Source organism: Herpailurus yagouaroundi, unplaced genomic scaffold (genome assembly GCF_014898765.1).
Source record: "Herpailurus yagouaroundi ecotype Mexico unplaced genomic scaffold, PumYag 64657, whole genome shotgun sequence".
In the NCBI taxonomy this organism is placed as follows: domain Eukaryota; kingdom Metazoa; phylum Chordata; class Mammalia; order Carnivora; family Felidae; genus Herpailurus; species Herpailurus yagouaroundi.
The window spans coordinates 1-15440 of NW_024417938.1; the positions used below are offsets into that span (position 1 = coordinate 1).

Here is a 15440-nt window from a genome sequence, read left to right on the forward strand (position 1 = left end):
TCAGTACTCCTGTGTCCCTTGGATAAATTCCTAGCAGTGCTATTGCTGGGTCATAGGGTAGGTCTATTTTTAATTTTCTGAGGAACCTCCACACTGCTTTCCAGAGCGGCTGCACCAATTTGCATTCCCACCAACAGTGCAAGAGGGTTCCCGTTTCTCCACATCCTCTCCAGCATCTATAGTCTCCTGATTTGTTCATTTTGGCCACTCTGACTGGCGTGAGGTGATACCTGAGTGTGGTTTTGATTTGTATTTCCCTCACCAGGGTTTTTCAAGTTAAGAGCATGGATTTAGAGTCAGAGAGAACTGAGTTCTCTTATTGTCAAGTCCCCTTGGCAACACTGGGTATTGTTAGAGTTTTATCTTTAGTCTTTCTGAGTAGTAGTATCTCATTGTGTTTTTAAAATGTTCGTTTTCCCAATGACTAATGAAGTTGAAAATCTTATGTGTTTTCTGGCTATATAGCCATTTGACTTTCTTCTTCGAAGTGCCTATTTAAATCTCTTGCACATTTTCTATTGGGTGGTCTTTTTCTTTCTGATTTGAAATTCCTTATACAGAAAAAGGATAGAAACCTTTTTGTGATCATAAGGTTGCAGATATCTTCTATGTTACTGGCCTTTTTACTTTCTTAGTGGTATCTTTTGGTTAATAGAAATTCTTAGTTTTATTATAATCAAATATACCAAAATATTCCTCAAGGAGACTATTGGACAGAAGATATTCTGTTATCTTCCAAAAGCTTCATTGTTTTTCCTTTCACATTATATTCACAATCTACCAGAATTACTTTTGACATATAGTGTGAGATAGTGTTTCTACACACACACACACACACACACACGTACATACACACACACACGCACACACACACACACACAGCAATTTGTTTTTGAAGACCATCCTTTCTCATTGCTCTGCAGTACCTCCTTTGCCATATGTCAAATGTTCACATATGATGGGGTCTGTTTCTGGGTTCTTTATTCTGTTTGACTGGTTTATTTGTATGCCAATATCACAGTCTTCATTTATGTGACTTACACTAAGCCTGTATGCCTTACAGACGAAACTTACTTTCTTTGTCCTTCTTTTCCGAAAAGCATTGTAAATTTTACTAAAATAAAAACTTGTTGGAATTTTGATAGGATTATATTGACTCTACATGTCAGGGGTTGCCTGGGTGGCTCAGTCAGTTAAGCTTCCAACTCTTGATTTTGACTCAGGTCATGATCTCAAGGTTTGTGGGATTGAGCCCCATGTCTGGCTCTGCACTGACAGCATGGAGCCTGTTTGGGATTCTCTCTCTCCCTCTCTCTCTGTCTCCCATATGTTCTCTCTCTCTCTCTCTCTCTCTCTCTCTCTCTCTCTCTCTCTCTGTCTCTCTCTCTCAAACTAAGTAAATATTTTTTTAAAAATGTCAATTTGGGGAGGACTGACACCTTTTAAATTTTGAGTCTCTGACCATGAATATTATATACTTCACCATTTGTTTAGTTCTTTGTTCTCTCCATAATTTTTTTAGGTTTTGGCGTTAAGCTCTTGCATATTTTTTAAAAAGTTTATTTATTTATTTTGAGAGTGAGAGTGTAAGTGGGAGGGGGCAGAGAGAGAGGGAGAGAGAATCTCAAGCTGTCCCTGCAGAGCCTGACTCAGGACTTGAACCCACGAACCATGTGATCATGACCTGAGCCAAAACCAAGAGGTGGACGTATAACCAACTGAGCCACCTAGATGCCCCACACTCTTGCACATTTTTTATTAGATTTATTCCTGAGTATTTGACTTTTTATGCCATTGAGATGCTAAGTACTAGTTTTAATTGCATTTTCTGTGGCCAGAATAAAACATTAATTAATCAAAACAGCACTTGCATATGTGAGCAATAACTGTGCTATGGGGTGGGGCACCCAGAAGAATTTTAGCAACACTCTTCCACCATAAATCCCATAAGCACTCTCCTAAAGCCATCTTAAATAAATATTACGGCTACTGCTACAACTACTATAACTAATGATGATGATAATGATGATGATGATAAAATTGATATGAATGATTGAATTTTTCTCAATATTTCATAAGGACTAAATAAAAGGCTCTTTAGGGAGCTTTGCAATATACAAGCTGAGTAAACAATAGAGTGCTCGCAACCCAAATGCGTCCTCAAGACAAATTCCCCCCCTTCCACTTCCAACTAGATCATATCCAAGTCACTTCTTACATAAAAGTTCTAGAGCTATGATTGCATCTGAGAATGTTGATTTCTTGAAGAATGAAATATAATTCATATAATAGGAAATTTTTTTACCCAAACTTTTTCTCCCTCAAATTTCTTACGTATTACTCTGTTGCCTCCTGGGATTTAGTACTGCAGAGAAGGATGAGATTATACCATTGCATATCCATCAGATTGGTAAAAATATGAAGGTCTTGAGGGATAACAAATGTTGGAGGTGAAAAGCAGGTGAGAGTGTAAACAGGAACAAGCAATTCAGAGAGCCAGTGGCACTCTCTGATGGAACTGAAGATGAATATGATTTTCCAGTGGGCATTTTCACTCTCAGGAATACACCCCAGAGAAATTGTCACATGTGTGCAAGAATGCTCTTAGAAGCATTGATTTTTAAGATGAAAACAATGAAAATAATCCAGATTGATCTATCAACAGGAGAATGAAGACAGAAATGGGCAACAGTCATAGGAACATAAAGCAGCAATGCATACACATAGACTACAACCACATGTATCCATAAGGAAAAATAGCTCCAACACAAGGTTGAGCAAAGAAAGCAAACTGCAGAATATTACAAATAATATGAAACCATTTATGTAAAATTTTTAAACGTGCTGGGGGCTCCTCCTGACCAGCTCAGTAGGTAGAGCATGTGACTCTTGATCTTGTGGTGATGAGTTCAAGCCCCACATTGGGCATAGAGCTTACTTTAAAAAAATTGTTTAGCACATTTTATTTATTAAAAAAAATGTCATATTTTGTTTAGGGCTGCATACATATTTAGTAAAAGTATAAAGACATTCATGGAAATAATTAAATCCAAATTCAGAGCAGTGGATCTGTCTAGAGAGCAGGGACAGGGATGCCACTGGATGACAGAGAGGCATCGACTGAATGGCTATATTTTCATTTTTAAGGTAGAGTTCACAGCTGTTTATTATATATACCTTCATACTAGGTTAGACCTAGTTTATGGCCTGCATTGGACTGCTTTACCCTATTAAAAAATGGCAAATTCATATGGTTTAACTTAATAACTTTTTGATCTGGATGTTGGGAGTATTGCAGAAAGAGAGTTGTAAATGTGCATACTGCTTGGTTCTGCCACGACCAATATTTTATCTGCTTGTAGTAATATTAAGCTGTTATTGATTTTCAACTTTTAGAATCAATTCACAGATAAAACACAAAAAAACATATGTTTATGGAAGACAGTATGATTGTTCTCAGCCTTGACAATGTGAAGACCAACATGGAGGAGTCACAGATGGAAGAGGATGGTGGGGTGGGGGCAGCTAGCCTCACATGATGGAGCATGAGAGGGACTGGCAAAGTCAGCGGAAAGAGAGGTTTAATTTTATAACTTGGAAGTACAAAGGAAACCCATAGAAAGAGGTTAAAAATAACTTGCAAAGCTTGGGAATGAGGAAAGGGCAGGAAGGATGGTTGCAAGTAAGCTAAATCTTTATCAATAGATGATGCTTTAAATTAGTAAATCAAAATATAAAAGTATAGCATATTAAGTTTTTTAAATGTTTTTATTTTTTATTTTTTTTAAGAGAGAGATACACACACAGAGTATGAGTTGGGGAGGGGCAGAGAGAGAAGGAGACACAGAATCCTAAGCAGGCTCCAGGCTCTGAGCTGTCAGCCCAGAGCCCGAAGTGGGGCTTGAACTCATGAACAGTGAGATCATAACCTGAGCCAAAGTCGGACGCTTAACAGACTGAGCCACCCAGGCACCCCAAAAGTATAGCATATTAGATAATGACATGGAGGAAATCACCAGAACAACTAAAATCAAGCAGACATATGGATATATCTGAAATGAGGACAGGTGCATAAGGGACTTTGCTTTCTACACTCCGTGGGTTTTTAATTAATTGTATATGTTATTTTACTAACAATTTTAAAGAAGAGTAGGGGGTATAGGGAATGCATTCAATGCGTCATCCATCGCCTGCCCCTGCCCTTCCTAACTTCTTTCCCTATTGTTCTCTGGAAACTGCTACCTCTGAAGAGATACAGACAAGGTGGCAGTGTAGACATTGGTCAGGGGGCAGGGGGGTGAGGTCAGGAACCTGGTCTAGTATGGGCATCCTGAGACGGAGCAAGAGGGTAAGGACTTCTCATGGATAGAAGGTCTGAGAGCAGACAGGGGTCCCCAGCAGAACCGAGGAGCTCCCTCCCAGCCCAGGTGGCAGTACAGCAATGTGCCACACATTCTCAGGAGCTAGGATTTCCATTAGAGTTTAGCCTTGCCCTCACCACCCCTTATGAGTTCAGACTGTCATACCAGGAAATATCTTCAGCGATGGCTACCATGCCATGTGGATATAATACTTCCCACTTTCACTAATGTATGCAAAGCCCTCTGAATGTGTCAGCGCTCACTTATGTCTATGTGGTAGGTGCTGTCATTATCTGCATTTTGCAGATGAGGAAAGTGAGAATCCAAGAGACGATATGCTTCCCCAAGGTCACACAGCTGGCAAGGGCGCAGCCAGGATTTGAACCTAGGTCTGCTGACTTCAGAGCCCAAGTTCTTAACCGTTCTTGTGCTGCTGGAGGACTCAGTCCTTCAGGAAGCAGGAGGGTGCTTCATTCACTTGTCCATCTCCTTTCTGCAGGTTCGGGCTCTGGTAGCAGACTTTTCCATTATCTTCTCCATCCTCCTGTTCTGTGGAATTGATGCCTGTTTTGGTCTGGCAACCCCCAAGCTGCATGTGCCCAGCGTCATCAAGGTTTGCTCCTGGCTCCTGCTCCAGGCATTAACTTTGCCTGCCCACCAGCTGCAGTGATTTTCCCCTCTATGCTGATCAAACTTTCATATACTCTTAGCCAAGCGACTTGTGGGTTCTCTGTGTATGCTCCGCCCTTCCTCCCCACAGCCTCGGCAGTGGGGCGGGGATGGGGGGGGGGACGGTGGGGGGGTCCCTTGAGATGGTAGGCTGGGGACTTATTCACAGTGAAATGTTGCAGTGTAGCCACTGAAAGGAGAGGGTACTGAAACCCACCCACCAGCCTGGCAGAAGCCCCCCCTGATTTCCATTTAAGGGTCTACAATCCCATGGCTCAGGCAGTCTATAAGCAGGGCCACCTGGGGTCTATTGAAAATGATCCCTTAGAATTCCGATTCTCAAAGTGTGGTCTCCAGACTAATATCACATTATCACCTGGGAACTTACTAGAAATACATATTCTCAGCCCCACCCCAGACCTGTGGAATCAGAAGGTCTGGGAGTGGGACCCAGAGTTCTGCACTTTAATAAGCCGTCCATGGCTTTCTGGAAACTGCCAGTTTGAGAATCACTGCTGCACAAAGTCCCAGTCAGTCCTGAGTTGGTATTTGCTCATGGCTAAACTCAAGCCCTGCTCCCTCACAAGGAGCACCACCCACCTGCACTGGGCTTGGAGGTTCTAGAACTGACCCTCCCTGCCTTTGAGGGCTTGACCTCCTCGGTATTACTTCAGGGCTCCTAAAGTAATTTAAACACAGAAAGTACCTCTTTCTCTTAGATAAAACAAAAGATAAATTTCAGCCCAGCCCCTGCACAGATAATCCCTTGTTTCTTTTAAATATGAAATTTATTGTCAAATTGGTTTCCATACAATACCCAGTGCTCCTCCCAACAGGTGCCCTCCTCAATGCCCATCACCCACCCTCTCCTCCCTCCCACTCCCCATCAACCCTCAGTTTATTCTCAGTTTTAATCCCTCATTCTTAATATGCAAGTCTGAATTAATGTTTGGTGTTTTACAGAGCATCCTATAATGCTCCCCAGACAGGTGACTCAGAGGAGAGGCAGAAGCGTCAGGCTCTGTATTCTTGCCTGTTGGGTCTCATTCTCGCTTCTTGTTATCTTGCAGTTAGTGACTGCAAGCTCTTTCCCGGCAGCCTCTGGCTCTGCACCTCCCCATTCCCAACCAATCTCAGGGCGGCTGCCCCCAGTGATCTTAGTTCAGCAGACACCATGTCCTTCCCAAGCCTATCTGCCTCCATGGTCTCTTTAAAGTCGCAGGTGCCTAACATCTTGAAAGGAAAAGATTGCACTCAAAAAGCACCCCAGGTCGGGGGTGGGAGGGCAGGGAGAGTGGGGCCCCAGACAGCAAGTGCACTGGGACAAAGGAGAGAGGAAAGTGCCCTTTCCATTTGTTCCGCTCAGCCTACGCGGCCTGACCGAGGTTGGTTCGTGGCCCCCTTTGGGAAGAACCCGTGGTGGGTGTACCTGGCGAGCATCCTGCCTGCCCTGCTGGTGACCATCCTGATCTTCATGGACCAGCAGATCACAGCTGTCATAGTCAACCGGAAGGAGAACAAGCTGAGGGTGAGGCGGGTGCTAGGAGCAGGAACACCACTTCTTTCTTCCCACAAAGTCAGAAGGAAAAAGAAGGAAGATGGTGCTTCTGTCAAAATTTGAGGCCATTTACGAAACAAGATATGAGGTCAGAAGACTGTGGAGCTCTGGTGCATGTGTAGGGAAATGTGACCTCCAGATGTAGGTAAGGCCACCAGAGCCAGGGTGACTTGATCCAAGGATCAGGACCAAGCCCAGGGTGGGCTACTGGGCACAGGCTCCTTGTTTCTCCCAAAGTAACCTTCTGGCTCCATGCTTCCTGACAGGAACTTGGGAGTCTGAGCAGATCCTAACAGGAAATTTTGACCTAGAACCATGAGGCAGAAGAGAATCCTAAGCCCTCCTGGCCTCTGCAACTCCCTCCCTGCCTCTGGGTTTGAGGAGATTTGGGCTACCCTCTCCCCCATCCCAAGACCTACCCCAGCCAAGGCCTCTTACTCAAGAACTACAGAGATATTATGGCCACTGGTAGGAAAACTTCTTCCCAAGGACCCAAGCCCAAGGCCTCTCCAAGCCTGAACACCCCTCTCCTCACCTTCCTGTGTCCCTTCCCTGGCTCAGCAAACCCTGGGGTTGGGGAGGCCTGAACACTACAGGGTAGCAGCACCCTAAGAGTACCTATTGAATGCTGAGGGGAGCCTTTGAACCATGTTCCGCAAAATGGCTGCTTTGGGGAGATTTCTATCTCCCTCACCCCATACCAACCCTCCCCCTGCCCCATGCAGAAGGCTGCTGGCTACCATCTGGACCTGTTTTGGGTGGGCATCCTCATGGCCCTGTGCTCTTTCATGGGGCTCCCCTGGTATGTGGCAGCCACGGTCATCTCCATCGCCCACATCGACAGCCTCAAGATGGAGACGGAGACCAGTGCCCCTGGGGAGCAGCCCCAGTTTCTGGGGGTCAGGTAGGTGGGGAGCAGTGACGGGACCGCCTGAGCAGGGGTATTGATTTTGGGAGAAGGGAAGCAGATGTTGCTTTTTTTTTTTTTTTTTCACCATCGAGGTATCTGGGCTAAAAGGGCCCTGCTTGGGCAACCCAGGAACTGCAAGGATGGGAGTAATATTCCTGAGGGAGAGAGGAAGGAGACAAAAATTCAGTTCTAAGTAGTGTTTTTTTGGTAATGGATTGCAAGCAGTATCCCACCACAGTCTGTATGCACACTGACCACTCACCTGCATAGGCTACTCAATGTCTCCACATTCCCCTCTGACCTGTCCTTTTGTCTCCTCTTCTTTAAGACCCCCACTACCACTGTCTCCCAACCCCTCTTGTGGGTACAGGTCCTACCCAATTCCCATTCATCCAGAGAGTCTTCCCAGGACCACTGCCACTCCCTAGACTGTGGCCCATGGCCTATCACTTCCATTCCCTCAATCCTCCTTCTCTCAAGTCCATGTGAATCCCATACCTGTTACAGGCAGGCATGTGCCTCTTAGGGGCTCTGGGGTGAGCCCACACCAGACACTGGCTGTTCAAAAAGTCTCTCCTCACTACCGTAGCATACCTGGGCTACCCAGCTTCCCTGGGGTGAGCCTTCTCTGGTCAGGGCAGGGGTCCCTCCTGGACCCCTGAGCCCTAGAGGACTGGGCCTGAACAATCTGCCCCCCAGTCCTCAGTTCCCACTTGGGTTGTGCCTGGGCCTGGGCCTGGGCACTCAGGAAAACATACCTGCTCTGCCAGGCCCCCTTCCTCTGATTCCAGCAGCCAGCAGCCAGGCCCCCTTCCTCCGATTCCTCTTAGTCATGCCCTACAAATGTAACATCTTATTACAATCAAACGGCAGGGATAATAAGCAATGTATATCCCATTTCATTCTCACAGCAACTCCCAAGGCAGTTGTCATTATCTTTCTTTTGCTGAGGCTGAAGACATTTAGGGCCTTTCCTGATGCCACTTAACTACACATCCAAGTCAGTCTGGCTCAAGTACCTCCACTGTTAGTCACTGCACTGGGCAACCTCCCAAATGCCCCTACAAACTGCCTTGGTCAGGGCTCCTCTCCTCCCATGTACCTGCCAGCTGGGCCCAGGCAGCAGGTTTATTCTCTGGAATGGGGAAACAAGACAGAGGCTAGGGCCTTGGACACAACCTTTAGGTGCACACGGAGGGCCAAAGGGCTAGGATGGTGATGGGGCATCTCCCAGTCCACCGTGACCGTGTGCCCTTCTCTTCCAGGGAACAAAGAGTGACTGGCACCATTGTCTTCATCCTGACGGGCATCTCTGTCTTCCTGGCTCCTATCCTGAAGGTAAGGCTCTATACCCTGTCTCAGAGCCCTAGCCACCTGAGAAGGCACTGACTTGATGCCTGAGTTGGGGAGAGGGTCGCCACATGAACCCTAAAAAGGAAGGACCCAAAGAGATATTTCATCATCATCCTTGTTTTCTGGAATGTTGCATTGCTTATAATCGGCACCAGGCAAACCTCACTGATCTTTTCCACCTTTCTGGAGGGCATTCTTCCCTCAGAAAGTTTGGCCAAGTTCCATCCTTGCTTGGATCAGAGCTTCCCAAGCAGGTTATGTTTTCCATGTTGTGATTTATGGCTCACTAGATGCCTCTTTGCTCACCCATTTTCTGAAGTTTAAAACTTACAGAGGGAAGCCTTTTATAGATTATCTTGCGGCCTGTTCTCTGCTCCTCTTCTTACATCTCTTGGGAACATAACTGATTTTTCCCCACATAGTTGGAAGCTCCTTTTGCTCATGTCCCTCCAGACCAATTGGAAGAGATGAAATCAAATGGGAATATATTCAGAGCCTGGGTCCCCAGAACAGTCTCTTTCTGCTCAGATGTCTCTGTCTGTCCAATTCAGCAACTCACCTGTTGTATTCATTTGCTACCATAACACAATTCCACAGACTAGAAAGCATACACAACACTTACTTTCTTACAGTTCTGGAGGCCACAAGTCCATGACCAGAGTGTCGCCAGGCTTGGTTTATTCTGAAGTCAAATATGGGGCAATGTTCATTATTACTCTGGCCATCATGGAAAAGTTTCCACGAGTCTACAGAGCTCCAAAAGCTCTGGTATCATCATTGTGTTCAATGACAAAATGATCTGAAAAGTCCTACCCAAGTTCTTTTATAGTAAGAGTGGAAAAAATACAATATCATTTTATTCACCACCAATTAATCTATTTGATACATTTTATAACAGAGAAGACCTATCTAGATTTTTCTTGATCATAAGATTTAGGATTTCTCATTTGATTGTATTAAGGTACATACCTTTTTGTTTTGTTTTATTTTATTTATAGTTTTGTACTTTTTTATGAACATAGGCTTTCAGAGGAAGCCAACAACTTTACACACACTTCTTCAGAGACTGATTCCACCCAAAACGGCTCCTGGGAATGAGAGCTGAAGAGTGTCTTTGAGACAGACCTTCCCCATCACAACCTGACAACTATCTTATTCAAGAGTCTTCCATCTTAACCAAGCAAAAGAAAATCATCTCTAACAACAGCAACAGAAAAAAGAGATAGGCTTTCAAAACAATTGGTTAAGTGATGAAAGCATTATCACTAGCTGACACCAGTACTAAATACTACATTAAATTTAGGTGAAAGAAGAGATATTCTGTATAACCAGTTCAAGAAAACTATGACTTAACCCAGATCTGAGGTCCTAGATTTAATCCCAGCATTTACTTCCAATAAGAAAAATTTTCCATAAAGCTTACTTAATTTTCTGCAACTCTATGTTTGCCCGTGCCTGTCAAATTAGGCATAGCTGAGTACCTATCAGCCTCGGAGAACTTATACTGGAGGGCTATCTACCCAAAACATACTTGAGTTGAGATCTTTAATTCTTGTTTATGTAGCCAAAAGAGGAGAGGTCTCCTGGGTGCTGCAAATTTTAAAGGATCCTAGTTATCGGTGTTTCTATTTTTATCAATGTTTCTAAGTTGGTTATTAACTCTACCTTTGTACCAGTTCATCCAGTAGAATTCTGCTCTAAAGGCTTCTCAAATTTTAATGTGTATAAAAATCACCTGGGAATCTTGTTAAAGAAAGATACTATTATAATACTGTATGTTAACCACACTGGAATTAAAATTGAAACTTAATTTTTAAAAAAGATACTGAGGGGGTGCCTGGGTGGCTCAGACGGTTGAACGCCTGACGCTCAGGTCACGATCTCGCAGTCCGTGAGTTCGAGCCCCGCGTCGGGCTCTGTGTTGCCTGCTCAGAGCCTGGAGCCTGTTTCACATTCTGTGTCTCCCTCTCTCTCTGACCCTCCCCCATTCATGCTCTGTCTCTCTCTGTCTCAAAAATAAATAAACGTTAAAAAAAATTTTTTTTAAATAAAAAAAAAGATACTTATTCAGGAGGTCTGGGTGAGACCCAAAACTCTGCTTTTTTTTTTTTCAACGTTTATTTATTCCTGGGACAGAGAGAGACAGAGCATGAACGGGGGAGGGGCAGAGAGAGAGGGAGACACACAGAATCGGAAGCAGGCTCCAGGCTCTGAGCCATCAGCCCAGAGCCCGACGCGGGGCTCGAACTCACGGACCGCGAGATCGTGACCTGGCTGAAGTCGGACGCCCAACCGACTGCGCCACCCAGGCGCCCCTAAAACTCTGCATTTTTAACAAGTTCACAGGTCATTCCAATAACATTGGTCCAAAGACTACACTTTGAGCACTAAGGAATGAAATCTCCCCCTTGGTGGATGTATACTAATTTTAGACAGTGATTTTTACTGCTAGAGGACTGGTGTTAATCTTCAGCCCTTTCAACACCAATATGCAAATCTTTGGTTATCTTGCCACACAAGGGCTCTGGGGGATGAGGAGGCCATGTTATCTGACAGGCAGCATAAATGATTTACTCAGTCCATCCCAAACCCTGAAGGTTTGTCTTGTTTCAGGTTTTGTTTTGCTTGCACCTTGCCACTACTGTTCAGTACTGTAGATTTCAGAAGTCTGCCTCAGGGGAGCCTAGACCATATCAGTAGCTCTCCCTCTGAGCTCCATGAGTTGTTCTCATGGTCTCAGCCTCAAATTATATGGGAGGGCTGTGATGTCTTACGTTTGTGATCATTGTTGACTCCTCCAATAGAGGGTAGAAAGTGGACCCTAGAGGCACCTTTTTTTTTTTTATTTTTTTTTTTTTTATTTTTTTTGTCACTGTACTGTTTCATTAATACTTGAAAAGAACCTGTCTTTGGGCATCCAAGGAATATTTGTGCTAATATAGAATTTTAGATCACAGCCCATCACTGGCCAGAGTGTGATGTCATGGGCCTTTGGGATTTGCCAAGAAAGCTGTTTGAGCTTACAAGTGACAGGACAGGAGATAATTTACTAGGGTTGATAGGGGACTTTAGGACCAGACACTGGTAACTGCAAATTATCTAAGAGTTAGCCCAGTTCTCCTGTTTGATGTGGTTTTCACACAGGGAAGTTTTAAGCCATCTAAATTTGTGTTACTACAGACAGTAGCTAAGTCTTTTATTTAAGATTTTATTTCTCCCTCAATTGCTCCCACACTTTGAAAATGATTAGGACAGTGTTGTTCATGGAAAGGTTTTTTTTTTTTTTTGTTTCGTAATTAGGCAAAAATCTTATAAGCCATGTACAAATGGAATGATGCAATGGCCCAGGTTTCCCTTCTTTACTTTAAGATCAATGTCTTGAATTAAAGTTTATGCTTTATAGGTCCAAATCATAGTTTGTGTTTAAAAACTGAACCAAGTCTAATTTATTTTAGATATGCCCAATTTATTTTAAAAGAGCGGTTATTTATTCGGTTGGATTTATGGACATCCTAAATGGCATCTAAAAGTTGGGTACAGGACTTGTGTTCTGCCACATGTTCCAATATGACAACCCTGGAATCGAGGCAGAGTCTTGTTCCCAATGGTAAGCCCAAGGGGCAGATAAAGGGAAGGATGAAAGAAGCAGAAACACAGCTTAGACAGTAGAGAAATACCTCAAAAGCTTCTAAAGAGTCATAATGATGTCTGTAGAACAGTGTGAATGATATGTATGATCCCATTTTTTAAAAAGCTAACAAACTACCTATGAGCATGACTGGAAGGAAAGATGCCACCAAACCATATACATATCTGTTCTGCTTCTTTTTAAAATCCAATTGTGTGTGGTATATGATTTTTGTTAGTCAGCAGGTACTCTCTGCTAATGTGGGTCAGCTCACTAAAGGTTCCCAGAGCAATGCAGCTTTTTTGGGGTGGGAGGCAGTCTTCCGCTGGGGCTGGAAGTGGAAAGAAGCTGACAAGAATAAACAGGGGGCTTTCTATGGAGCTTTCCCATGTTCCAGAAGGTGTGTCTTCAGCCAAAGCACATGGCTTCTGCAGGGACCAAAAGAGGGCAGCCAGGCTGGAAGAGCAGCTGCACAGAAAGAAGGGGGCAGGTCAGCCCTTCCCATGACACTGGCTCCAGATCAGTGCTCAGAGGCTCAGTTCCCCAGAACATCCCACTCCTCCATGGCGAGGGGCAAGCTGAGGGAGGCCAGGCTGCCTGTGACTTGGCAGGCACTGTCGTGCAGAAGAGGGCAGCCAACAGCCTGCCCCTGGCAGAAGCCGGGTCCAAAGCTCCACATCCCTGTCTCATTTCAGTACATCCCCTTGCCCGTGCTGTATGGAGTCTTCCTCTACATGGGCGTGGCCTCCCTGAATGGCATCCAGGTAAGGTTCTCCCCACTCCAACCACCGCCAGGCTGATCGGATGGAAGTCAGCTGCCATGTTGCCCAAACCCCAAGTGCTTGCTTTCCCAGCACCGTGGAAGAATAATGGTGATAAAGATACTGCCATTTACTGTGTGCCAAGTAAAATAACTATATCGGGCACTTTATAGGTCTTCTATAGTGAAATCTATATAAATAGGTGCTGTGTTACCTATTTTACAGATGAGCAAATAGGCTCAGGATTCAAAACCCTGATGGGTCTGACTCCAATGAGCATTTCACTACATCTCTCTCTTCTCTAAGGCAACTCAGGCGGAAGAAAACATTTTGTTTTGTTCTTTATTTACCGTGATGCACCAGATGTCTTGGATAGTTTGTGTTGCAATTAGTTGCATTTTCCTTGAATGTGCATAGTTTTCATTTATGGCCCGCTCCTCGGGCAGGGCTCAGGCCCCCCTCCCAGACCTCCAGTAGCCTCCGGTGCGTCCTTAGTACCGACGAGGGTCTACCTTCTATGAGACCCTGCCGCAGCACCCTTTCCCCCAGTCCCAAGCTCCCAGCAAGGCCACCTCACTCAAGGTGTCCCCACCACCTGGCTGAGCCTTGCACTCTCAACAGTTCTGGGAACGCTGCAAGCTCTTCCTGATGCCAGCCAAGCACCAGCCAGACCACGCCTTTCTGCGGCACGTGCCCCTGCGCCGAATCCACCTCTTCACCCTGGTGCAAATACTCTGCCTGGCGGTGCTCTGGATCCTCAAGTCCACGATGGCCGCCATCATCTTCCCGGTCATGGTAAGGTGGGCGTGGGCTCCCCATCCTGCTCAGTGGATTGGCCCTGGGCAGGTGTCCGCGGGGAGGTCCACCGTCGCAGATGGTCTGACTCTCTCAGGGTCACAGAGGCAAGCACGGAACAAGATTCGCATCGTGAGTGCAGGCCAGACGGAGCAGCGTGGGGGGGGGGGGGGCCCAACGGGGGGGGGGGAGGGTCCCCGGCGGGGGGCGGGCCCACAGGCCTCCACCCAGCTCAGTTTCAGGCACTCAGCAAAATGCAAAAGCCCACCAACCTACCGGCTCTGGGATAGAATGGAGAAGTTGGGCAAAGTCAACAAGGACACAAAGTCCCCACTGTCAAAATTCAAACCAAGTGCAGAGGAACACCTGTACTAAATAAATATAACTCTTTTAACTATTCAAAATAACAATTTGAAAAGATAAGTGGGTGGGGAGGAGAACTAGAGCCAAAGAGTAAGAATTTCATAGTCTAATGTCACGAACGTGAGGTTTGGTGAAGTTGTGGAAAGTGCAGGAGATTTTTTAACTATTCTTGAAATTTTATATAATCTTGAAATTATTCCAGAATTAAAAGCGAAAAGAACAGCCAATAACATGTTGCATCTGGCCCCTAGATAATCCCACCCAGGGGAAGTGGCCCCAGGCCCCTGCTGGGGATAGGGGCTGGGGGTCGGGGGGAGGCGGTTACTGCTGGAGCCTGTGGGTTAGTACTTAGGGAAAGCCCTGGGTGGGCCCCAAAGCCTGGCAGGGCCAGACTAGAGGCCAAAGTGAGGATGCAGAGGTGGGATTTGTAATGTGCTTGCCTGGGATTCTCAACCCTGGGTGACCACTAGAATCACTTGGGAGCTTTTTAAAATTGTGTGCCCAGACCTCACCCCAGTTCAATTAAATCAGTATCTTTTGGGGAAACCCAGGCATTGGTATTTGTAATATACCAGGTGAGCATAAATATGCAGTCAAGGAAAGGGAAATGGATCCTCCCCAATGGAGCCCTCATGGGGTTCAGTGTTAACAAGGAGAAATGAAATTATAGTCACAATTAGCATGTATGGAGTGCTGTTTCATTTAGTCCACACTAGACCTGAAGTACTATTACTAATCCTACTTTACAGGTGAGAAAGCTGAGGCTCAGAGAGCATGCGTAAGTTACCCAGTTCACACAACAAGGAGGAGCAGAGCCAAGATTCCCCTACATTCCCTTCATTGATTTTTTTTTTAAATTTATTTACACGCAGTAAAATTCACTCTGTGGTTCTGAGTTTTGACAAATGCACAGAGTAGTGGTTCCGCAACCACAGCCATGATAGAAAATAGTTCCATCACCCCTAAAATGCCCTCATGCCATTTCTTTTTTTTTTAATATATGAAATTTATTGTCAAATTGGTTTCCATACAACACCCAGTG

At 45.1% G+C, this 15440-nt stretch overlaps 1 protein-coding gene across 1 annotated transcript; it reads left to right on the forward strand.

Annotated features, from left to right (window-relative positions):
- Positions 1–4321: 4321 nt before the first annotated feature.
- Positions 4322–14192, forward strand: LOC121024423 (electrogenic sodium bicarbonate cotransporter 4-like; the record flags this gene model as incomplete). Its single annotated transcript, XM_040466645.1, has 7 exons — positions 4322–4348; positions 4861–4974; positions 6397–6558; positions 7314–7492; positions 8764–8836; positions 13175–13243; positions 13862–14192. Coding segments are annotated over exons 1-7 (955 nt in total), but the record flags the coding sequence as incomplete, so codon positions are not given.
- Between the last annotated feature and the right edge of the window lie 1248 nt (positions 14193–15440).